We start from the raw sequence: 26339 nt of genomic DNA on the forward strand, positions 1-26339 counted from the left end.
CCAACAGTGCTTAGGATCAAAACTTAGTCCAGCTTGTGCCTGGAATCTTCCTATTATCTGCTTCTCAGAAGGAAAAGGGGGGGATAAAAAACATCTGACATCTCTGAAAGTACCATGGGTAGGAAAATCAGGCACATTTCACTCCCCCTTACAGTAAGGGTGGTGAGACAGTGGAACATGTTGCCCAGGGACGTCGTGGATGCCCCCTCCCTGGAGGTGCTCAAGGCCAGGTATAATCACAGAATCAACCAGGTTGGAAAAGACCTCAGAGATCATCAAGTCCAACCTCCTGATAACTAAATCACAGCTCCAAGTGCCACATTCAATCCATTTTTGAACACCAGCAGGGACAGTGAGTTCACCACCTCCCCGGGCAGCCCATTCCAATGGCCAACCACTCTTTCCGTGAAGAACTTTCTCCTCACCTCGAGCCTAAACCTCCCCTGGCACAAGACCTTGAGCAACCTGGTCTAGTGGAAGGTGTTCCTGTCCATGGCAGGGGGGGTTGGAACCAGATGGTCTTTAAAGTCCCTTCCAACCCAAACCATTCTATAATTCAATGAGTCTCTGTTAAGCTGTGTCCACAAACCAGACCACTGGCCAGTTGTGTAAAGGATTAGTAATTAACTAGGTAGCCTAATTGTCAGAATGTATTTGGCTTCCCAGGAGAAAACTCTGAAGAATCCATTCCCACACATTCTTTGGAATAGAAATACTGCACAAAGACAGATATTATTGTCTTGGCCAACGGCTTGCAGATGAATAGCAGGACATAATGCACTGCTGGTTGAAGTTGCATGTGATGGGTTTTAATAGGATCCCACTGTTTATGGATCAGATGGAACATAAGCTGTTTGTTTACCTTTTCCTGGGCTGAGACTGGCAGCGACACAGTTGCATCATTAGAGCAGAGGTGCCAAAAGGGATGTTTGGCTCTTGAATTCACATCTCCAGCTCTTCAATCTTGTTGATGCCAACAGACAATATTTATTAAATACTCTGAAAACCAATTCAGCCAGTTGCAATGACTCTGGCAGCATGAAATTGTGTGTGATTAGCAGAGCTGCTCGTCTGAGCCCAGGCCAGGTTACAGGCATCCTCAGGATCTGATTGCCATCCTAACTGCAGGTATGAGCACCTTGCTTTCACAGAGTCACAGAATCACAGAATGGTAGGGGTTGAAAGGGACCTCTAGAGATCATACCCCCTGCTAGAGCAGGATTACCTAGGGCAGGCCACACAGGAATGCATTCAGACAGGTTTGAAAGGCTCCAGAGAAGGAGATTCCACAACCTCTCTGGGCAGCCTGTTCCAGTGCTCTGCCACTCACGCTGTAAAGAAGTTCCTTCTCATATTTAGATGTTCAAGTTTATGCCTATTCCCTCCTGTCCTGTCACTGGGGACCACTAAATTGAGTCTAGCCCTATCATCCTGGCACCCACCCCTTAAATATTTACATACATCAGTGGACACTGGTAGATCAGAGTTTATGATCCTCTGCATTGTCTGGATGGAAATCAGCTCTAGTTCAGACCTTGCAGAGATGTCCTGCCTGGGTCTGTTTGAAGACAGAGAGCTGCACCTCTGTGCTTTATTGCTGGGGTGCTCCAGGCTTGGTGTAGTGAGGTGTAAGGGGGTGTCTTTTGTAAGTCTCTGTTCAGGTACTGGATAGAACCCTTACTACCATGGAGCAGAGATAATAATAGAATAATAGAATGCATCCACTTGGAAGGGACCCCCAAAGATCATCTTCTCCAATACCCCTGCAATGAGCAGAGACATCTCCAACCAGATCAGGTTGCTCAGGGCCCCGTCAAGTTTGACCCTGAATGTCTCCAGGGATAGGGCCTCCACCACATCTCTGGGCATCTTGTTCCAGCATTTCACCACTCTCATTATGAAGATCTTCCTTCTAATGTCCAAACTAAAACTGCCCTGCTCTAGTTGAAAACCAATGCCCCTCATCCTATCCTCTCCTACAATATTCCTCTCCCTTCTGTGGTGGTGTAGATGATGGGACTTTGTAGCTCCTGGAGCGCTAGCTGCCGTTCATTGCTCTTGTCATGATGGGCAGAATCACACTGGAAATACTTCTCAAGGGCTTGGAAGAGAAATTGATCTCTGTGCTGCTTCATGTCCTTTAAAACTGTTTCTTTTCACTTTTAATGATGCAAATGCAGCTTGTTGCTGCTCTTGAGGGCACCATTAATCAGCTCTGACTGAATGCTCATCAGTTTAGCAGATTTATGTGTGTTTATTGCCATTGTAACATTTCATATGCAGTTACATCTATTACACATTGTTCATACAAAGCCAGGCAGGTGCTGATTCAAGGCTCTGCAGATGGATTTTTTCCCTTTGCTGAGTCAGGGGAAGGTTTTACCCAGCCAAACCAGTGATGCTGGGCTTGTTTAATAAATTAAGATCTATTAAATATTGATATTTAGAGTAATAGTGTTTAAAATAAGAAGTGAGGGCACAAACTGAACCAAGAATCCAGTTCTGGTTAACACTGTGTGAGTAGATAGTAAGGAGAGTTTTGTAGCCTTACCAGGTATCTAGGGAGGGGTGTTTGGGAAGATTCCCAGAATAACCAAGTGAAGTATGCAAGATCTCCCAGCAGACTGGTTGCAAATCTTGGCACGAACCCATAACTTCTGCTTTCGAGGGCTGTTGCCTTCTTCCTCTCTAGCTTTTCCTGCCAATGCAGAGTTACCATCACATGGATACACAGATGCCACAGCAGACTGGAAAATGAGACCTTCAGCTCGTGAAGCACCATGATCATAGAATCACAGACTGCATCGAGAGGTGGCAACGGCCCCATCCCTGGAGACATTCAAAGTGTCTTGGGGTTCTGAGCAACCTGATCTGGTTGGAGATGTCATAGCATCATAGTATCATAATATCATAGTATCAGTCAGGGTTGGAAGGGACCACAAGGATCACCTAGTTCCAATCCTCCTGCCATGGGCAGGGACACCCCAAACTAGATCAGCCTGGCCACAGCCTCATCCAGCCTGGGCTTAAACACCTCCAGGGACGGGGCCTCAACCACCTCCCTGGACAACCCATTCCAGGGCTTCACCACTCTCATGGGGAAGAACTTCCTCCTCACCTCCAGCCTGAATCTCCCTACCTCCAGCTTCAATCCATTCCCCCTAGTCCTATCACTCCCTGACACCCTGAGAAGTCCTTCCCCAGCCTCCCTGTAGCCCCCTTCAGATACTGGAAGGCCACAATGAGGTCACCTTGGAGCCTTCTTTTCTCCAGACTGAACAGCCCCTTCTTACTGCAGGGGTGTAGGACAAGATGACTTAGTCTTTTCCAACCTTGTTGATTCTATGATTCTATGACTTTGAGGGTCCCTTCCAACTCAACACATTGTATGATTCTGTGACTAAAGGTAGTTTTAGGGTCAGCTGTCCGAGGCAAAAAGGTGACATTTGATTTCCTAAACAACACTGATCCAGGCTGTTGAGAATAAGTGAAAGAAGGGGTAATTTCCATCTTTAATTTAAGTTATAGGAAGACCTTGCAAAGTAATTTATTGGGAGTCAGGTAAAGTTTAATTACGCCGTGCAAGGAGAGGGTGGCATCCTTGTCAGTACTGCTCCCCCGTGGATAACTGTCAGAACATGGTTAAATCACAGACTCTGGGGACTGAAATGGCTCTTGTGACCATTTATAATCCAATTAATAAGAAATAAAGTAACAAACACACAAACAATTCCCAAGCCCCATCCACACTGGCAAGACAGACAAAAAGAAATGCATTAAAGTTTATCTCCCACAACATTTTCTCTAATGAAGTGAATGCACTACATGATGTTGGTCTCTTCTCCCAGGCAGCCAGTACCAGAACAAGAGGACACAGTCTCAGGCTGTGCCAGGGGAGGTTTAGGCTGGAGGTTAGGAAGAAGTTCTATACAGAGAGAGTGATTGCCCATTGGAATGGGCTGCCCGGGGAGGTGGTGGAGTCACCATCACTGGAGGTGTTCAGGAGGAGACTTGATGGGGTGCTTGGTGCCATGGGTTAGTTGTTTAGGTGGTGTTGGATTGGTTGATAGGTTGGACACAATGATCTTGAAGGTCTCTTCCAACCTGGTTCATTCTGTGTATTCTATGTATAAAGCTGGTGAAGGGTCTGGAGAGCAGGTCTCAGGAGGAGCCAGCTGAAGGACCTGGGCTTGTTTAGTCTTGAGAAGAGGAGGCTGAGGAGAGAGCTTATTGCTCTGTACAGCATCCTGAAAAGAGGTTGGAGTGAGGTGGGGGTCAGGCTCTTCTTCCCAGTATCAGGTGCTAGAATGAGAGAAAATGGCCTGAAATTGTGCCTTGGGCTGTTTAGGGTGGATATGATGAAAAATTTCTTTGCTGCCAGGCTGCCCAGGGAAGTGGGAGAGTCACCATCACTGGAGGTGCTCTTTGCACTTTGGGACATGGTTTAATGGCCATGGTGGTGTCAGGTTGATGGTTGGACTCTGTGAAATGCCACAAAATTGCTTCTTTTAGCAAGCTGCAGGGAGGAACACATTTTAGGGTTTCAGATGGTTTTCTTTCTGAAGCATCTGGCAGTCCCCAGCATCTTTCCAATCAACTCCTTGGGACTGTTCTTCTATTTATTTGGGTTGCCTTTTTATTTTTCTTTTTCTTCTTCTTCTTCTTTTCAAAGCACAAACAAGAAAATGAGAAAGCATTGCAGCATTTCATCATATGCAGCAGGAATTATAGCAGCTCTGAAGAAATTGCACCTCATTATCTGGAAATACAGCCCATCCAGTCTGAAAGCAGCCCAACGTGATAGAATGCAGCCACTTGGCTATTTAGAAACCACAAGCAACTGTAAGTTTATTTCCCTAGTGCTATGTTATCCATTGGTTCTCCACTGAATATGGAATGAACTTCAAGATTTCTGCCCTATGTTCAAAACCCTACAGAAGAGTTGATATTCCCCCCCCCCCCCCCCCCCGCCTTCTTATCATAGTATCATAGTATCAGTCAGGGTTGGAAGGGACCACAAGGATCATCTAGTTCCAACCTCCCTGCCATGGGCAGGGACACCCCACACTAGATCAGCCTGGCCAGAGCCTCATCCAGCCTGGGCTTAAACACCTCCAGGGACAGTGCCCCAACCACCTCCCTGGACAACCCATTCCAGGGCTTCACCACTCTCATAGTGAAGAACTTCCTCCTCACCTCCAGCCTCAATCTCCCCACCTGCAGCTTCATTCCATTCCCCCTAGTCCTATCACTACCTGAGATCCTGAGCAGTCCCTCCCCAGCCTTCCTGTAGCCCCCTTCAGATACTGGAAGGCCACAATGAGGTCACCTGGGAGCCTTCTCTTCTGCAGACTGAACAGCCCCAACTCCTTCAGTCTGTCCTCACAGGAGAGGTGCTCCAGCCCTCTGATCATCCTCCTGGTCCTTCTCTGGACACCTTCCAGCACCTCCACATCCCTCTTGTAATAGGGGCTCCAGAACTGGAGGCAGTACTCCAGGTGGGGTCTCCCCAGAGCTGAGCAGAGGGGGAGAATCACCTCCCTTGCCCTGCTGGCCACACTTCTCCTGCTGCAGCCCAGGATCTGATTGGCTTTGCGGGCTGCAAGTGCACACTGAGAGCTCCTGTTGAGCTTCTCCTCCACCAGCACCCCCAAGTCTCTCTCCTCAGGGCTGCTTTCCAGCCAGTCACTGCCCAGCCTGGATTTGTGCCTGGGATTGCCTCGACCCAGATGCAGGACCCTGCACTTGCTCTTATTGAACCTCATGAGGTTGGCTTGTGCCCACCTCTCCAGCCTGTCCAGGTTCCTCTGGATGGATCCCTTCCCTCCAGCGTGTCTGCTGCACCACACAGCTTGGTGCCATCAGCAAACCTGCTGAGGGTGCACTCAATGCCACTGTCCATGGCACCCACAAAGATGTCTGTAATGGGGATCTACTGTAGGAGGCAGTTTGCAAAGGCATATCTGGACAATCCCTCCCCTGGCACCACTGAGGAAATAAAGTAAGATGACTAGGGTTGAGTGATGACTTTTTGGGCAAGTTCACAAAACAAGCCAGGAATGGAGCCAAATCCTGTGACATTCACACTCGTTTTCCTAGCAGCCAAATTACACTGGCTGCCAGAGCTGCCCAAGATGTGTTCATCTCCCTCCACAAGCATCATCTTTTATGAGAACTTCTGTTGTAATAGTGAAATTTCTAATCTCAGGGTACAAAACAGGAGGCTCTTGTATGTCAGTTGCAAAATTAGTTTTAGCAAGTAATTAGAATATCAGCTCAGGAGGATCTGTCACTTGTGCTTGTTCCTTTGATTTCGCTTTCAAACAAGCAACATATTTTCCCAACTCTTAAGCCTAAGGAGGTGAAGAAAGAAGAAGAAAAGATGTGGGAGAAAAAAAAAGTTGTATTTGCTTAAAAATCATCCAGCATCTAGACATGACAGGTTTGGAGGTGATGTGTGCAGCTGGATTAATAGGGAGAAACATGTGGAAGGAAATGGTGTTAAATTGTAAGAGACTGATGTGCCCTTCTAGCCAAAAGGGCCAAAGGTATCCTGGGGTGCATTAATGGTGTGTCCAGGAGGTTGAGGGAGGTTCTCCTGCCCTTCTCCTCTGCCCTAGTGAGGCCTCATCTAGAGGATTGTGTCCAGTTCTGGGCTCCCCAGTTCAAAAGAGAGAGGGAGAAAGCCCTGGAGAACGGAGGCTATGAGGGTGATGAAAGGACTGGGACATCTGTCGGATGATGAAAAGCCTGATGAGGAAAGGCTGAGAGACCTGGGGCTGTTTAGCCTGGAGAAGAGAAGGCTGAGGAGGGATCTAATCAATGTTTACAAATACCTTAAGATGGATGTCAAGAAGGGGCCAGTCTCTTTTTGGTGGTGCCTAGGGATAGGACAAGGGGCAATGGATACAAACTGCAACACAGAAAGTTCCACCTCAACAGGAAGAAAAAAATCCTTTGCTGTGGGGGTGCTGGAGCACTTGGACAGGTTGCCCAGAGAGGTGGTGGGGTCTCTGTCTCTGGAGACATTAAAGAACCACCTCAATGCCTAGGTGATCCTGCTGGACTTGATCTTCAGATGCCCCTTCCAACCCCTTGAATTCTATGATTCTGTGATTACCTGTTGCTCCTGAAATGTGTCATTTGGTCATCTTGAGACTCTTTCATATCCTACCTTTCCCAGTTTGAGACTTGAACCTAAGGTCTCTTCCAACCTGGTCTGGTCTGGTCTGGTCTGGTCTGGTCTGGTCTATTCTATTCTATTCTATTCTATTCTATTCTATTCTGTTCTATTCTATTCTACTTTATCCTATCCTATCCTATCCTATCCTATCCTATCCTATCCTATCCTATCCCATTCCATTCTATTCTATTCTACTTTATCCTATCCTATTCCTATTCCTTTCTATTCCATCCTATCCTATCCTATCCTATCCTATCCTATCCTATCCTATCCTATCCTATCCTATCCTACTTTATCCTATTCTATTCTATTCTATTCTATTCTATTCTATTCTATTCTATTCTATTCTATTCTATTCTATTCTATTCTATCCTATCCTATCCTATCCTATCCTATCCTATTCTACTTTATCCTATTCTATTCTACTTTATCCTATTCTATTCTACTTTATCCTATCCTATCCTAAAAAGATTCCTATTTACCTGTTGGGTTTGTCTTTATATTTGATGTGTGCATCCACACCTGCCCCTGCATACCCATGTGGTCTGATGACCACTGGAGAGGCCTATTTAGAAATAGATGAATAAATCAATCACAGCTAAATGGATATACACCCAAACTTATTTTGCAACTGTAATTCTAGAAGACCCAAGAGATCAGCTTCTTAGCTGCTGATGTGATCATCAAGCCCAACTGTTAACCCAACACAGCTAGGTCACCACTAAACCCTGTCCCTAAACATCTAGATTTAAATGTCTGTGTGTAAAGCTTCAGCCAAGCCTGTTAGCTATGTTTAGAGTTCTTTTAGCCAGCTACCTATTGCTGCTCAGGTGTGGAGGCAAGCTAGTACTTCAAAAATAAAAGAGCTGTTATCATAATCCATATTGTTCTTGATGAAAAATAAAAGCCACATGTGACTGAGCCAAAGCTTGGATCACATGAATATGTAGCTGTATTATAAGAGATCTGCCAAGAGGTTTGCAGGATTGGAGGCAGAAGATGAAGCAATTAATTAAGGAATTACATCCACAAGGTGAAAAGTCCCTAAAGATAAGAATGTCAAGAGTTACTTTTAGGGAAAGGATATAGTTTCTGCATCTAAATAATTGTATGCAAATCTTGAGTGGCAAGACTTGTCTCTGTGAGAAGGCATTTTGGCTTTTGCATAAGTGCTCTCAACTGCAGGGTCTCACATCTTTTGTGGAAGACTCTGAAAACCTCCGAGGCTGTTCCCACATGGAATCATAGAGTTGTTTCAGCTGGAGGTTAGGAAGAAGTTCTTCATACAAAGAATGGTTGACCATTGGAATGGGCTGCCGAGGGAGGTGGTGGAGTCAGCATCACTGGAGGCATTTAGGAAGAGACTGGATGGGGTGCTTGGTGTCATGGTTTAATTGATTAGATGGTGTTGGGTGATAGGTTGGACTTGATGATCTCAAAGTTCTTTTCCAACCTGGTTAATTCTATTATTCTATTCTATTCTATTCTATTCTATTCTATTCTATTCTATTCTATTCTATTCTATTCTATTCTATTCTATTCTATTCTATTCTATTCCTCTAAGATCATTGAGTCCAACCATCAGCTAACATCGCCATGGCCCAAAGAGCCGCCATGTTCAACCATATTCCAAAGAGCCACGTCTGCATGTTGCTCAAACACCTCCAGGGATGATGACTCCACCATGTCCCTGGCCAGTCTAATACACCTCCCAAAAACAAATGTTACCTCATACCCAACCTAAACCTCCCCTGGCACACTTTCAGGCTATTTCTTCTTGTTCTATCAGCTGATACTGTGGAGAAGAGGCCAAGTCCCACCTCACTGCAAAGTGATTTCAGGAAGTTGTAGAGAGAAAAGAGTTCTCCAGACTGCATGAATGTGTTTATTGAAGTAGCCTTATGCACATACATGGTTTGGGTTGGAAGGGACCTTAAAGATCATCTAGTTCCAGCCCTCCTGACATAGGCAGGGACAGCTTCCACTAGACCAGGTTGCTCAAGGCCTCATTCAAACTGTCCCTTAACACCTATAGGGAGGGGGCATCCACATCCTTCCTGGACAACCTGTTCCAGTGTCTTTTATTGTGTGTTACAAAACCAACAACAACAAAAAGAAGAGTTGCTCTACCTTGGATCTCTGATCTGCAGGTAAGAAGGTCTACACAGAGAGAGTGATTGCCCATTGGAATGGGCTGCCTAAGGAGGTGGTGGAGTGCTACTATGTTTTGAATACTGTAGGCAACTTCACTGCAATTAGCCCATGTTGCCATCATTATCCCTAGCCCAGCTTGTGGCCAGGTGGGGGTTGGTCTCTTCTCCCAGGCAAGCAGCACCAGAACAAGAGGACACAGTCTCAAGCTGTGCCAGGGGAGGTTTAGGTTGGAGATTAGGAAGAAATTCTTCATAGAGAGAGTGATTGCCCATTGGAATGTGCTGCCCAAGAAGGTGGTGGAGTCACCATCACTGGAGGTGTTCAGGAGGAGACTTGACAGGGTGCTTGGTTACATGGTTTAGTTGATTAGGTGGTGTTGGATGATAGGTTGGACGCGATGGTCTTGAAGGTCTCTTCCAACCTGGTCTATTCTAATCTATGCTGCCATTGTTTCCCCTGTTCTTGCCCACCTCAGTTTCTGTTCCATGGCAGGATTTAAACCTTAGAGAGCCACCACTTTTCCCACAGCTAATGTCTTTGAGGAAAGGCAGTAAGTGTCCTTGGTGCCTGTATTTCATGCAGCTATGCTCGAGGACACATATAAATATCCACAAGGAGTGTTTATGGGATGCATAAAGCCCTGTCCCTGGCTTTCATGCTCACTCATCCTGAACCCCTCTAGAATTAAGAGATATACATAATAAATGATTCATTATGAGCGATTATCTCTGGAGATGGTTTTTTTCTAATCTTATCAAAGCACAGACTTTGTCAATCATATGCAAAGTCTCAGATGGAATTATTTCTCATAATCAACCACTCTTAAGTTTGTGCCTCATTTTTTTCTTGCTCTGTCTGTTTAAAAGGAGAGCTGCTGCTCAGTGCCTCTTTTGCAAATTGAAAGAATGTATTTTTAAATCCATCTTCATGACTCAGAAGCCATCAGCTGAACAGCCTCTGGAGCCTGAAGATTTCCAATAAACTTTCATCAACAGGAAATCAGTCACTAGGGGGAAAGATATATCTGTCCCAGTGGTTACAGGCAAACAGAAGAGAAGTGGAATCACAGAAGCACGGCGTTGTTTGGGCCGCAAAAGGCCTCGAAGATCAATCATCAAGTCCAACCTTCAACCTAACACCACCATGTCTCAAAGTGCCGTGTCCACATGTCTGTGTAACACCTCCAGGGATGGTGATTCCACCACCTCCCTGGGCAGCCAGTTCCAATGCAGGTAGCACATGTTAAATTAGCTGCCTTATCATGTGACACAGCAGGAGTGGTGCTAATCTACATAATCTACTGCAACAAGAAAGTGCACAGGAAAAAGCATTGTTAACTTCAATAAATAATCACAGAGTCAAAGAATGGCATGGGTTGGAGGGGACCTTTGGAGATCATTGAGCCAAACACCCCTGCCATAGCAGGATCACTTAGTGTGGGCCACACAGGAATACATCCAGGTGGGTCTCAAATGTCTCTAGAGAAGGAGACTCTACAACCTCCCTGGGCTGCCTGTTCCAGTGCTTCAGCACCCCCACAGAGAAGTTCCTGGTCTATCCTGTCCTATCCTATCCTATCCTATCCTATCCTATCCTATCCTATCCTATCCTATCCTATCCTATCCTAGATAGGACACGCTGGAGCGTGTCCAGAGAAGGGCAACAAAGTTGGTGAGGGGTTTGGAACACAGCCCTATGAGGAGAGACTGAGGGAGCTGGGGTTGCTTAGCCTGGAAAAGGGGAGACTCAGGGGTGACCTTATTGCTCTCTACAACTACCTGAAGGGGGGATGTAGACAGGCAGAGGTTGGTCTCTTCTCCCAGGCAGCCAGTACCAGAACAAGAGGACACAGTCTCAGGCTGCACCAGGCGAGGTTTAGGCTGGAGGTTAGGAGGAAGTTTTACACAGAGAGAGTGATTGCCCATTGGAATGGGCTGCCTGGGGAGGTGGTGGAGTCACCATCACTGGAGGTGTTCAGGAGGAGACTTGATGGGGTGCTTGGTTGCATGGTTTAGTTGGTTGGGTGGTGTTGGATGATAGGTTGGACATGATGATCTTGAAGGTCTCTTCCAACCTGGTTTATCCTATCCTATCCCATCCCATCCTATCCTTATCCTATCCTATCCTATCCTATCCTATCCTATCCTATCCTATCCTATCCTATCCTATCCTATCCTATCCTATCCTATCCTATCCTATCCTATCCTACCCTATCCTTCATGTTGAGGTGGAACTTCCTGTGTTACAGTTTGTGTCTGTTGTCCCTTGCCCTATTCACAGGACACCATTAAAAAGGAAACTGTCCCCTTCTTCTTGCCACCCACCCTTAAGGTATTTCTAAACATTGATCAGATCCCCTCTCAGCCTTCTCCAGGCGTAACAACCCCAGTTCTCTCATTCTTTCTTCACAGGAGAGCTCTTCAACTCCCTTTATCATCCTCATAGCATCTGTTGCACTCTCTCCAGTATTTCCCTGTCTCTATTAATCTGGGAAGCCCAGAACTGGACACAGCACTCCAGATGTGGTTGGTCTCTGCAGGGTAGGATGCACAACACACTACCAGATGGCCTTTAACAAAAAGTAACTGAAACACAAAAAAAAACCAGGAAAGTAATGATGGAATGGAATTTCTGAGTCTAAAAATGGAAAAGTCATCCAATAATTATCAAGGCTCTTGGCAACTGGTTTGAGAGTTTCTATCTTTAATATGAGTTTCTAATATGTATGTAGGGAATCTACTACTGAAAATGTGATGAAATGTAGACAAAAAGAGATTTTTCTCAAACAACATTAAGGGAGTAAGTAGGAAGCCCAAATTGCTCAGGCTTCCATTAAAGGTAATGGGTGGCTTCAATCTGTATTTCTTGCACAGGAAAAATTCGCCCTTGATAGTTTCATTTAATCTCAGTCAAAGGAATTTCCAACTTTAGGCAGAAATGTGCTAATTTTTACACTGCACAAGAGCAGCTGGGCACAGCCTTAATTTGCCATCACAGCATGTAAGACTAGCTCAGAACACAACCCCTGGACTGGGAGCTCTTGTCCAGACTGGGAGCTGCCTCCTAGCTAATCCACAAACCCATGATTTCTTGCCCTGCCCTCAAGTGATAACTCTGCACCATGGCCCAAGAAATACTCTTGGACATTTAGCTAGAGGCAAGAAAGAAAGGAGTGGCTGTGCTTGGCCTGGCTGGTTGGTGCTGGGGAGTGGTCAGGCACTGGAATTGTTTACCCAGGGAGGTGGTGGAATCACCGTCGCTTCGAGACATGGTTTAATGGCCATGGTGCTGTTAGACAGTTGGAACTGATCTCCTTGGAGGTCTTTTTCAACCAAGACAATTCTGTGATTCTATGATCCCATGGTTCTGTGATTCCATGATTCTGTGATTCTATGATTCTATGGGTAGAGGTTGGAAGGGACCTCTGGAGGTCATGATGTCCAACCCCTTGGCCAAATCCCTCACCTAGGCCAGGCCACACAGGAACATGTCCAGGTAGGTTTGGAAAGAAAGTCTCTAGAGAAAGAAAATCCATAACCTCTCTGGCCAGCCTGTTCCAGGGCTCCAGCACCCTTACTGCAAAGAACTTTTTCCTCATGTTGAGGTGGAACTTCCTGTGTTTGTTTGTGTCCATTGCTCCTCACCCAATCCCTGGCCACCAATGAAGAGAGATGAAAAGAGATCTCTGGTTCTGCTCCGTGTCAGAATCGCTGTGAAGTGTCAATGTAGTCATGGTGTCCTAGCTGGAATTACCCTGATTTTACAACAGTTCATGTAAGCCCTGATAAACAGTTCAATCACCAAATTAAGAAGATGAAGTGAATGTGATTGTGACCTTTTAATTAAAATCAATCAATAACTAATGTCAGTTCTACTGCATGACCAATCAGGTACTGAATACATGATGAATGTATGATGAGATAAGCAGGTAACAGCCTCAGGCTGTTCTCAGTCATCCTGCTCTGGCAGAGGGGCTGGACTCAGTGATCTGCAGAGGTCCCTTCCAACCCCTACCATGCTGTAATGCTGTGAGAGCCACATTAAACTCTCGTGTCTTTTTAGCAGATGGGATCTGGAGCCCAGATCCTAAGTGGTGCAGGTGCAACTGGAACGTCCAGTGATGACTTGGCCAAATGTGTATGGATTGCCAGAACCTCATATTGGCAAGAGGAAAGGAAAACTCCCACCTGCATTCTGAGCATGACAGGTGCAACCCAGTCTGTCAATTCACAGTAGCAAATGTCACATCGTGATAAACTCTGCCATGTCCTTTGTCAAGAGTCTTGATGCTGTGCTTGCAGGACAGGCTGCAGCACGCAGGCTTTGGCCATTAGCCTTTGTCTTAAATGCCTTCAATTCTGTTCCAGCAAAGGCAGAATGCAAGGGTGTGGGAGAAAATCACTGAAGTTTTCATAGAATTATATAATTGTTTCTGCTGGAAAAGGCCTCTAAGGTCACTGAGTCCAACCATCAACCTAACACCATCATGGCCATTGAACCATCTCCCAAAGGGCCATGTCCACATGTTTCTTGAATACCTCCAGGGTCACTGACTTGCCCACTTCCCTGTGCAGCCTATTCCAATGCCTGACCACTGTTTCAGGAAATAATGTTTTCCTAATACCTGACCTAAACCTCCCCTGGCACAATTTCAGGCCATTTCTTCTCATCCTATCACCTGATACTAGTGGACACAAACGGGAATGCAGTTAGTTCCACTCCAACATGGGGAAAATCTTTGCTGTGAGGGTGCTGTAGCCCTGGAGCAGGCTGCCCAAAGAAGTTGTGGAGTCTCCTGCCTGCACACTTTCCTCTGTGACCTGCCCTGAGTGATCCTGCCTTGTCAGTGGGGTTGGACTCAATGATATCCAGAGGTCACTTCAAACCCCTACCGTTCTGTGGATCTGTAAGAGCAAGGTGGTGCCAAACCTCTTTGTAACAGGATCAATCACATCATTGTTTTCAACAGAGGCTGTCAAGTTGATCTGTTACCTCACTTGTCAAAAGAAGGGCCTCTTTGTATATTGATAGCAGTGTCACATGGCTGAAGGACTGTCCTTTGGTGATTTCATTTGGGGGTAAAACTCAAGAGTCAGTGCTGTGTCGCTGCAGATGCTGGGTGTAGCTGTAGGATTTAATCTACTCTACTTCACAAGGGTTATCTGATGCAGTAGAGTCATGCCAACTGTCAAAACATCACCTGAGTAGTCAGTCAGCTAGAGTGAGATCTTCCCCCATTGTCAAATTGGTGAAGTTGGAGCACTTCCTAGCACTCCCTCTGCCTAGATCCATTGTAATCAGTTTGGATTACGTGTCAATTACTGCAATTTATGACTACCCATCTCTCTATCCTGAATATATATGTATGTGTGCTTTTAATTTAAGGCTTCCTTGCTGTACAACATTTATTATCAGTTCTCTATTTTAACCACCATTGAGATAACTCCTATTTTACACTCTTCTAACATCTTCTCTTTCAAGGTCATCGCTTTCGTGACATCGCTGAAAATGAAGCCGGACGTATGATTCTGCTTAATCAAATTTCATCCTCTGCTGCCTCCTCCTCATGGCCTCTCTGCTAATTGAGCAAGTTTTCAATTAAAGTCCTCCATCTTTGTTTTAATTCTTTGCTAAGGCTCTTATTCCATTACATGGTTTCATGAGATCTAAGTCGCAACAAGTGCAAACTGTCTCTGCCTCTCCATCTGCCTAGTTACAAGGATTTAGCTCTACAGCTATCACAGAATCATAGAGTGATATGGGTTGGAAGGGACCTTAAAGCTCATCTAGTTCTAACCCCTCTGCCATGGGTAGGGACACATCCCATTAGACCAGGTTGCTCAAGGCCCCATCCAACCTGGCCTTGAACCCTAACAGGGAGAGGGCATACATAACCAAACTGAGCAACCTGTTCCAGTGTCTCACCACCCTCACTGTAAGGAATTTCTTTCTACTATCCAGTCTAAATCTACCCTTTTGTACATCAAAGCCATTGGCCCTTGTCCTATTACAGCAAGCTCTTGCAAACAGCCCCTCCTCAGCTTTCGGCCACAACAACCCCATGCAATGCTACAGGCTGGGGTCAGAGTGGCTGGAGAGCAGCCAGGCAGAGAGGGACCTGGGGGTGCTGGTTGATGGTAGGATGAACATGAGCCTGCAGTGTGCCCAGGCAGCCAAGAGGGCCAATGGCATCCTGGCCTGCATTAAGAACAGTGTGGCCAGCAGGAGCAGGGAGGTCATTCTGCCCCTGTACACTGCACTGGTTAGGCCACACCTTGAGTACTGTGTCCAGTTCTGGGCCCCTCAGTTTAGGAAGGAGGTTGACTTGCTGGAACGAGTCCAGAGAAGGGCAACGAAGTTGGTGAGGGGTTTGGAACACAGCCCTGTGAGGAGAGGCTGAGGGAGCTGGGGTTGCTTAGCCTGGAGAAGAGGAGGCTCAGGGGTGACCTTATTGCTCTCTACAACTACCTGAAGGGGGTTTGTAAACAGGCAGAGGTTGGTCTCTTCTCCCAGGCAGCCAGCACCAGAACAAGAGGACACAGTATCAGGCTGCGCCAGGGGAAGTTCAGGCTGGAGGTCAGGAGGAAGTTTTACACAGAAAGAGTGATTGCCCACTGAAAAGGGCTGCCTGGGGAGGTGGTGGAGTCGCCGTCACTGGAGGTGTTCAGGAGGAGACTTGACAGGGTGCTTGGTGCCATGGGTTAGTTGATTAGGTGGTGTTGGATGATAGGTTGGACACGATGATCTTGAAGGTCTCTTCCAACCTGGTCTGGTCTATTCTATTCTATTCTATTCTATTCTATTCTATTCTATTCTATTCTATTCAACCCCCTTCAGGTACTGCAACACTACTATAAGGTTCCTCTATTTCCCCTTACTTCTAATCAAACCCCCCAGTGGATTAGCTTATTCTGTTGGATTTAGTTTTAAGCCCAAAACTCTGATTCATCCATCAAGGAGAGATCAGTTTACCTCAAGAACGATAATGACTGAAAAAAGTCTTTCTGTACCTGTTGTGGGCATGGTGGTGTTGGGTTGGTGGTTGGACCTGATGATCTTAGAGACTTTTTTTTCCAGCCACAATGATTCTGTGATTCAGCCCCTTCCCAACAGCTTCCTCAGCCCCAATTATGCAAATTGCTGCTCCTAAAGAAATACATGCTAATAAATGAGGCTATGTCAGGCATGTGCAGAACACTCTGCTTTATGGAGGCATTTCCTATGAAGCTGTGATTCTGTTTTCATCCTTTTACTGTGTTTATATGGATCAAGCAAATACTAATATAACAAGTAGCTATTGATGCACAGGGTTGATTACTCATTCTGTAGCTCACAGCTCTGTGTTTCAGCCCCTAAGTACTACCGTATCGAATGTGCTTTGAAATCCACTAACATGTTCATTTGACAGAAATCAAACAATCCTTCAAATCTAATGGTTTTTTGGGGTTTTGTTTCTAAGGCCACAGAAAATGTGCTGACAGAATCCATATAAATACAATTATTAGGTTGTTTTTTTCAGGGAGGCACTGCTCAGTTAGGGACAACTCTTCACGTTGCTCTCCAAATGGTGGTGGGCTCATCATGGAATCATAGAATCAATAAGGTTGGGAGAGACCTCAGAGGTCATCAAGTCCAACCTGTCACTCAAGACCTCATGACTACTAGATCATGGCACCAAGTGCCACATCCAATCCCCTCTTGAACACCTCCAGGGATGGTGACTCCACCACCTCCCTGGGCAGCACATTCCCATGGCTAACAACTCCCTCTGGGAAGAACTTTCTCCCCATCTCCAGCCTAAACTTCCCCTGGTGCAGCTTGAGACTGTGTCCTCTTGTTCTGGTGCTGGTTGCCTGGGAGAAGAGACCAACCCCCACCTGGCTAAAACCTCCCTTCAGGTAGTCGTAGAGAGCAAGAAGGTCTCCCCTGAGCCTCCTCTTCTCCAGGCTAAACAACCCCAGCTCTCTCAGCCTCTCCTCACAGGGCTGTGCTCCAGACCTCTCCCCAGCCTCGTTGTCCTTCTCTGGACAAGTTCAAGAGTCTTAACATCTTTCCTAAACTGAGGGGCCCAGAATTGGACACAGTACTCAAGGTGTGTCCTAACCTGTGCTGAGTACAGGGGCACAATGACTTCCCTGCTCCTGCTGGCCACACTGTTCCTGATGCAGGCCAGTTCTGATGCTTTCAAACACTTGTCATGACTGTCAGCAGCCTTGAAAGGCTTTCAGTTTAGAGTCTTTGCAATGTGAAAAATCTCCCTTTATGATAATCTTCAAATAAAGCATGGAGAGGAAATAAAAGCCTATGAAACATTTTCCATTTCTCTGTTTAAGATGCAAAATGGAGTTTCCTTTCAACCTTGACTGCATGAACTTTAAAGCAGAGCCAGTGTGTTGAGAAAAGGAACTGTTGCAGAGCAGTTCCACAGTGGCCTTGCTAATACATTTTTATTGTTTTGATTTGAAGTCCTGTAGTCCTTAAACTCCTTCCTCAGCACTGTGTTGAAGAGCATACTACAAAGCTCTGTACTACCAAGTGCTGTCACAGCAGTGAATTTGTATGTGGGCAAGAACTCATGCTACATCTAATGATAATACTCTCTTTTAACTTAATGACCTCCACAACAAGAGGACACAGTCTCAAGCTGTGCCAGGGGAGGTTTAGCCTGGATGTTAAGAAGAAGTTCTTCACAGAAAGAGAGATTGGCCATTGGAATGTGCTGCCCAGGGTGGTGATGGAGTCACCATCACTGGAGGTGTTTAGGAAGAGACTGGATGGGGTGCTTGGTGCCATGGTTTAGTTGATTAGATGGTGTTGGGTGATAGGTTGGACTCAATGATCTCAAAGTTCTTTTCCAACCTGGTTAATTCTATTCTACTCTATTCTATTTACACAGGCTACTTTAACCATTTAGGGTGACATTTTGAAGCCAATTTGTCACTAGCAAACCAGCTGCAGACACCATGATTCTTATCAGCAGCTGAATGATACACTTGCAACCTCTATTTCAGGAGCTGCTGTTGGGAACAGCCTCAGAGCTTGTTTCGTCTGCAATCCAGCTGCCTTGCACTAAGCTGATGGTTTTGCTGTGTTAAAAAGCCTTAAACTGCTGTTCTTAAATGTGGCTTTTATTGGATTCAATCATTCTATTTTTAAAACTGCACTGCAGCTGATGATCCAAACAGATCAATATTTATAACCAGCCTTGTGCAAACGAAATACATTAATAAGGAAAATAGATACACTTGTCCTGTCACCTAAAACTTAATTAAGCCGATGTGAACTGCAAGCAGTTTTAAGTTCCCAGCTAAGCTTCTCGGCAAAGACAGAGAAATTCTGGTCATTTCCAAAGAATATGTGCTGTATTCTGTTCTAGAACTAAACTCAGTGCCTTCAAACAGGACTTTCCTTTCTGAAAAGTGAAAGAGCAAGGTCAGGTCTGTAGGGGACAGTTGCAGGGAAGACAGTCCTTCTGGTAGGCATTGGCAAAGAGTCAGCTGAAGGTACAATGAAGTTGCTTCCAAAAGCAGGATAGGACTCTCCTCTCCTCTCCTCTCCTCTCCTCTCCTCTCCTCTCCTCTCCTCTCCTCTCCTCTCCGAACCTCTCCTCTCCTCTCCTCTCCTCTCCTCTCCTCTCCTCTCCTCTCCTCTCCTCTCCTCTCCTCTCCTCTCCTCTCCTCTCCTCTCCTCTCCTCTCCTCTCCTCTCCTCTCCTCTCCTCTCCTCTCCTCTCCTCTCCTCTCCTCTCCTCTCCTCTCCTCTCCTCTCCTCTCCTCTCCTCTCCTCTCCTCTCCTCTCCTCTCCTCTCCTCTCCTCTCCTCTCCTCTCCAAACCTCTCCTCTCCTCTCCAAACCTCTCCAAACCTCTCCTCTCCAAACCTCTCCAAACCTCTCCTCTCCAAACCTCTCCTCTCCTCTCCAAACCTCTCCTCTCCTCTCCTCTCCTCTCCAAACCTCTCCTCTCCTCTCCTCTCCTCTCCTCTCCTCTCCTCTCCTCTCCTCTCTCCTCTCCTCTCCTCTCCTCTCCTCTCCTCTCCTCTCCTCTCCTCTCCTCTCCTCTCCTCTCCTCTCCTCTCCTCTCCTCTCCTCTCCTCTCCTCTCCTCTCCTCTCCTCTCCTCTCCTCTCCTCTCCTCTCCTCTCCTCTCCTCTCCTCTCCTCTCCTCTCCTCTCCAAACCTCTCCAAACCTCTCCTCTCCGAACCTCTCCGAACCTCTCCGAACCTCTCCTCTCCGAACCTCTCCTCTCCTTTCCGAACCTCTCCTCTCCGAACCTCTCCTCTATTTCTCCTCTATTTCTCCTCTCCTCTCTTCTATTCTATTCTATTCTATTCTATTCTATTCTATTCTATTCTATTCTATTCTATTCTATTCTATTCTATTCTATTCTATTCTATTCTATTCTATTCTATTCTATTCTATTCTATTCCTTTCCTAAAGAACCTAAGGAGCATGAAGAGACTTAACTACTGTAACAAAACAAACAGCAAGAAGAAAGCATCCATCCTTGTCTGGTGCCTTCCACCCTAGCAATCATTTTTTTAAGCAGAGATTCAGATGCTCCCCATTCCCATCTTGTTGTCCTGCAACAGTAAATTTTCCTTCAAAATCCAACTCCTGTTAGCTTCTGAAACAGCCATGTCTGAGGTGCTGGTAGATGGCTGCACACTCTAAGGCCCTTTGCAGTTCTGAATGGTGCAGCTGGTGTTGTCAACTAAAATTAGACTGGTTTAAGGTTCCTGAGAATCCCTGGGGGAAGTTGTTTTGCTGTGCAGCAGGTTTGGCAGGGGCAGCAGTCCTGCTCAGGTTGACAAATTCCTTCCTCTTGCTCACTCATGGGGAAGGTGATGTCCATGTGTGAGGAGTGGCATTTCATTTTTGCCCTCATTGGCTAGATAAGCAGTAATTATAGACCAAACCCTGCAAAGAACTTCTAGAGTCATAGAATTGCCTGGTTGGAAAAGACCTTAAGATCAGTGAGTCCAGCCACAACCCAACGTCTCCCTCTACACAACTGTTAGACCATATCCCTAAGCTCCACTATTTTTAAACCCCTCCAGGGACTGTGACTCCAGCACTTCCCTGGGCAGCCTGTTGCAATGCTTGGTAAGCTTTTCTGTGAAGGAATTTTTCCTGATATCCCAGCTGAACCTCTCCTGGCACAGCTTGAGGCCATTTCCTCGTGTCCTGTCATGTGTTTCTGGAATCGAGGACCAGGTACAAGAAACGAAGGAGTGTGCAAGGGCCAAATTCTCCCTGTTCAGTGCAGATGTCTGTGGGAAGCTTGTGGATGCCTCTAATGCACTGTGCATGGCTGGCTGTCTCCTGGGGCTCTTCAGCTCCTCGGTGACATGGCAGTCTGATCCTCTTGCAAAGTTTAGCATTGGAAAAGAAGCTTTTTTGTGGTTTTGCTTAAGTTTCCACCTTCCCTGGTCATGCAGTACCTGACCATTGTGTAACCCAGAGCTGCATTATCCTCCCCAGCCTACACTCTGGCAGCATTTGAAAGAGGTGTGAGTTTTCTCTGTTCATCTCTGTGGGATGTGTAATGCCCTGGCACCTAGAATTTAGCTTCCTAACGATTTTGCTCCTGCTCTTTTCAAATAATAGAGCCAGCTAATAAGATTCTTTCACTCTATGCTCCAAACATATGTTACACAGATTGTGCTGGAGCCTCTGTGCCATTGTTTGATGCAGTAGCAGGTACTGGGAAGATGTGAGTGAAAGGAATTGCAGTCCATTTAACAAGCTGGTTTTGCCTTTGCCTGACAAAGGAGGTAGAAGGAGAAGCTGCATCACAAATGCTTCTTGAAGATCAAGCCCCCTGCCTTATCACAGAATCACAGAATGGTTTGGGTTGGAAGGGACCTTAAAGATCATCTAATTCCAACCCCTCTGCCATGAGCAGGGACACCTCCCACTAGACCAGGCTGATCAAGGCCCCATCCCAGCTGGCCTTGAACACCTCCAGGGAGGGAGCATTCACAATCTCCCTGGGCAACCTGTTCCTGTGTCTCACTACCCTCACTGTATAAAGAATTTATTCTTCATATCCAGTCTAAATCTACCCTCCTCATGCTTCAGTCCATTGCTCTTGCCCTATCACTACAACCCCTTCTAAAATCTCTCTCTCCACCTTTCTTGCAGGTCTCCTTCAAGTACTGGCAGTACCTTGTTGTGGTTTGATTAGAGTGAAGCAAGATTTACTGAGATCCTGAAGTTTAGTCCATTACATAGTAAAAGAAAGAAAGAAACAGCAGGTGACTATTTTTTAGAGGATGCCACACATGTCACTGTAATTTCTGTAAGGCCTTTTACCAGGTTCACAGGAGGACCACAAAGATGATCAGAGGGATGAAGCACATCTCCTGCAAGGACAGGCTGAGAGATTAGGGACAAGCTCTTCAGCCTGGAGAAGAGAAGGAAATTCCAGTGCCTGAAGGGGGCCTACAGAAAAGCTGGGGAGGGACTTTTTGTAAGGGCATGTGGTGAAAGGGTGAGGCAATGGTTTTAAACTAGTTCAGGGTAGATTTAAATTAGATATTAAGGAAAAGTTCCTCACAGTGAGGGTGGTGAGACACTGCAACAGGTTGCCCAGGGAAGCTGTGGATGCCCCTTCCCTGGTGGTGTTCAAGGCCAGGCTGGATGAGGCTTTGAGCAACCAGGGCTAGTGGGAAGTGTCCCTGCCCAAGGCAGCAGGGTTGGAACTAGATGATCCTTAAAGTCCCTTCCAATTCAAGCCATTCTAAGAACCTATGGATTTATGTTCAAAGACTTGTAGACATCTCCTGCTACTGTAAATACCCTTCAGACTTGTGTTGCCATATTAGACATTAGTCTTGACTTTGACTGCCTCAAGTGTAGTAATAAAGAATACAACCACAGCATCACATAATGATTACTGCTGCCTGTGGGTGTTGTGTATGGGTGTTCTCTTGTTACAACCCAAATAAATCATGCCAACACCTATAGCTCTCTCTTCTAGTTGATCTTAGTACTGAAAATGCCCCAGGAACCTGCATACTCCTTGCAAGTGAAGAAAGGCCCAGTGTGTTATTTCCACCTCATTTTTCCTCCCCCACCTACTAGAAATGCTTTATGCAAGAACCAGTTGGGTTTGAAGTGAGTTTAGGTTCCAACATCACCAGAGCAGCTGCAGCACAGGCTCCTCAGAGGTGAAGATTTCAATTTCCTTTTGGATTTGAGCAGTCTTTCATAGCATGTGAGAAATCCTCTGGTGTCCAAATAGAGGAAAAGGCTTGGGCTGTACTATCTACAAGTATTTTTTGACTCTCAGTCAGTGTACAAGGCTGAAATATGGAGCCTTCTAAGTAAATAAAGTGATTTCACTCCAGGAGCTCTTAGGAAATTAATTTGATTTCATCACTGTTAGAAGGATTTTGGGGGACATGCACAGCCCATAATCTTTTTTACATCACCTCTGAGCACAATGTCTTTCCAGGAGATTGAGAAGTATTTGTATTTTATTGTGTTACTTGTATCATGATTTGGGTGACTGAGAATGCAGAGCCTGCTTTTGCTCTTGTCTTTTCTTGCCTGGAAAGACCCTTTCTGGTCACATGCTTGCTCTCCTTGACTGTAATGGAAGGAAAAAAAGTCCCTGACACAAAAGAAAGGACTAATGAGAAAAGTCAGGTGAATGAATAGCTCTTTGGAGCAGAAGCTGGGTTTGAGAAGCAGGATAAAGCAAGATACAAAGCTAGATCAAGGTGAATACCCCAAGTGGGATTTGGTGTCAGAATGGAGGCTGATGCTGGACTGCTTCAGTGTTCCAGGAAACACATGGTTAGTTGCACAAAGGAGTCCAGAAAAATGAGAGAGTCACAGAATCATAGAATCGTTATGGTTGGAAAAGACCTCCAAGATCACCAAGTCCAACCTAACCAACACCTCCATGTCCCAAATTGCTGCATCCACTCACTTTTGAATACCTCCAGGGATGCTGACTCCACCACCTCCCTGGGCAGCCTGTTCCAACGCCTCACCACTCCTTCAGTAAAGAAATGCTTCCTAATATCCATTATAAACTTCCCCTGGTACAGCTTGAGGCCATTACTTCTTGTCCTGTTGTTATTCACTTGGGAGAAGAGGCTAGCAAGAGGACACAATCTCAAGCTGCACCAGAGGAGGTTTAGGCTGGAGGTGAGGAGAAAGTTCTTCACTGAGAGAGTTGTTAGCCATTGGAATGTGCTGCCCAGGGAGGTGGTGCAGTCCCCATCCCTGGAGGTGTTCAAGAGGGGATTGGACGTGGCACTTGGTGCCATGGTTTAGTCCTGAGGTCTGTGGTGACAGGTTGGACTTGATGATCTTTGAGGTCTCTTCCAGCCTTGGTGATTCTGTGATTCTGTAACGCTGGCCTCATTGCAACCTCCTTTCAACCATCCTTTCAAGATGCTGCCCTTGGTGTACAAGCCTTCTGAATCAAAGGTATGAGAGACCTTTATGTCATCTTAAAAGGAAGGCCTCAAAGCAGGAACAGCATGGCTTCACCTTGTGATTCCTGTAGTTATTTCCAGATCCTGCTGCCCAGGGAGGTGGTGGAGTCACCATCCCTGGAGGTGTTCAAAAAAACATGCAGACCTGGCACTCTGGGACATGTGTTGATGGCTGTGGTGGTGTTAGGCTGAACTCAACAAATGCAGTGGCCTTTTCCAGCCAAGGAAATTCAGTGATGCTAAGTGAACATTTTCCATCCAGGCTGAGCATCCTCAGGGTGAGGAACTGACTGGCTCAGCCATGTATCAGCTTGCAGTGTGTGTATCCCTGCAAGACAAGCCAGCAGACATTTGTTTTCTGGACCATAAAAGGCCAGGCAAACAAATCATTATTACTACTATTACTTTTATTGTTTTGTATTTTAGGCTTGCACTGGGGGGGGGGGGAACTGTCTTTATTTATTTATTAAAGAAGGAACTGGCAGAGAAGATGAAGTGATCTAATAATTTGTAATAATGAGTAGTGCATTTGTGAGTGCTGTGGAATGCTTTATTCTGGCTTTTGGGACCATGCATGCATTTTATGGGGGAATAAATAAATAACTATTTGTGTGACTTGAAACTGCAAGAGTCTTCAGAAGGGAAGGAGAGACAAATGAATGTTGATTCAGAAGGGGAACTACTGCTCCAATTTGCAATGATTTTAATAAGAAGAGGTCTGTTGAGTGCTTACAGAAGAACAATATGTAGTTAATATTTCAAGTTAAGTAGTGGCTTGATTTTCTTCCCCCCCCCCCCCCCCTTTATCCTTGGATCCAGTTATGAGCAATCTGCAGAAATAATGAGAAATTATTGAACATTTTCCAAATTCCAGACCTTTTTCTTGTTGTTTTATTTTCTTAAGGTAATGAGGAGTCAAATGTTAATACTTTTATCTTGCTTTATTCTTCAAAGCTGGATGAACTTCCCTATGCATTTCACCTCTGAACTCTCACTGTAAAAGCCCATCGATTACTTCCAATTTCTGGCCAGCTGGGTGGTGATTTATTCACACTAAATGGTGACATATGCTAAGAGCAGTCCCATAGGATCACTGGAAATACTTGGGCAGTAAAATGCAACTTAGTTTTTCACAGTCTGTCCTTAACAGCACTGGAAGGGGCTCCTTTGGAAAGTTTGCCAGGGTTGGAGAATTATGGATATTCCTCGTTTTGAAGAAAACCAGGGCAAGACCCCTGTACCCCTATACCCCTGTACTGGGCCCCTCTGTTTAAGAAGGACATTGAGCCTCTTGAACCTGTCCAGAGAAGGGCAGGGAGGCTGGGGAGCTGGGATTGTTTAGCCTGGAGAAGAGGAGGCTCAGGGGAGACCTTCTTGCTCTCTACAACTACCTGAAGGGAGGTTGTAGGCAGGTGGAGGTTGGTCTCTTCTCCGAGGCAACCAGCACCAGAACAAAAGGACACAGTCTCAAGCTGCACCAGGGGAGGTTTAGACTGGATGTTAGGAAGAAGTTCTTCATAGAGAGAGAGATTGGCCATTGGAATGTGCTGCCCAGGGAGGTGGTGGAGTCACCATCACTGTGAGTGTTTAGGAGGAGACTTGATGCGGTGCTTGGTGCCATGGTTTAGTTGATTAGGTGGTGTTGGATGGTAGGTTGGATGCAATGATCTTGAAGGACTCTTTCAACCTGGTTAATTCTGTTGGTTGTGGATGTCCCCTCCCTGGAAGTGTTCAAGAACAACTTAGGCCTGGCCTTGAGCAATCTGGTATAGTGGAAGGTGTCCTTGCCTATGGTAGGGGGTTTGGAGCTAGATGATCTTTGAGGTGCCTTCCCAGCCCAACCATTTTATGATTGTATGGTTTAATGATCTCTGTGCTCGTAGGCTGACAGTTAGACTTGATGATCTCAGAGGTGTTTTCCAACCCAAACAATTCTATAATTCTATGTCATAAAGCAAGAGAAAAATTACCCCATTCAGTGCTTTGGTGTGCTCTAAGTCAGAGTAATTTCACTCATGTCAGAGGGAAATATTCTTGTCGGTATTATTAGCAGCAACATTTGACTCGAACTTTGGAAAGTAAGGTTAAGTCTTTGACACAGTAAATATTCAGCTTTCTGTTTACCTTCTTCATGTTTATGATGGAAATTTATGCTGTGGCAAATATAGCACTACATTTTTATTAGACCGAGTAGACACTTTTACGTTCAGTTGTAAGCTGTTCAGACATTGGTAAATGGGCTCCTCTCAGAGATGCTGATCTTTGGGTGTCCCCTTTTGTCTCCACATGCACATTCCAAACCACAGACCACTGTGATGGTTTGACCCACCTGCATTAGCAAAAGCTTGGCTGAAGCTCAGTCTGGGAGGCAAATGAAGGAAGGAGGTTGGGAAAGAAATATTTAAGCTAAACAGCAAATTCTATTTGTAGATGAAGATTTGAGTATTTGGTGGCTTTTTGTTGGGGATGGTATGCATGGATGTGTTGTTAATGTGCAGAAGCAGCATTCATTTGAGCCCCTCAATATAAGACGGACATTGAGGCACTTGAA

General features: G+C 45.8%; 1 protein-coding gene across 8 annotated transcripts in view; it reads left to right on the top strand.

Annotated features, from left to right (window-relative positions):
• Positions 1-26339, top strand: part of LOC137456809 (zinc finger protein 469-like) — a 138781-nt gene that overhangs the window by 37648 nt on the left and 74794 nt on the right. For 2 of the 8 annotated variants that reach the window (XR_010991111.1, XM_068168433.1), the window contains 2 exons: positions 4673-4842; positions 14819-14940. The exons of 2 other annotated variants lie outside the window; for them this stretch is intronic. Coding sequence is in view for 3 of the 6 variants with exons in the window: in XM_068168433.1 (XP_068024534.1) it covers positions 4673-4801 (129 nt within the window). In the remaining 3 variants the exon portion in view is untranslated. Of the gene's footprint in view, positions 1-4672; positions 4843-14818; positions 14941-26339 lie in introns of those variants that run through there. 4 more of the 8 variants (XR_010991109.1, XR_010991108.1, XM_068168436.1 and 1 more) reach the window with 3 other exon arrangements.

The sequence above is a fragment of the Melanerpes formicivorus genome, unplaced genomic scaffold (genome assembly GCF_026170545.1).
Source record: "Melanerpes formicivorus ecotype bairdi unplaced genomic scaffold, bMelFor1.0.p_v2 SCAF_138, whole genome shotgun sequence".
NCBI classification, from domain to species: domain Eukaryota; kingdom Metazoa; phylum Chordata; class Aves; order Piciformes; family Picidae; genus Melanerpes; species Melanerpes formicivorus.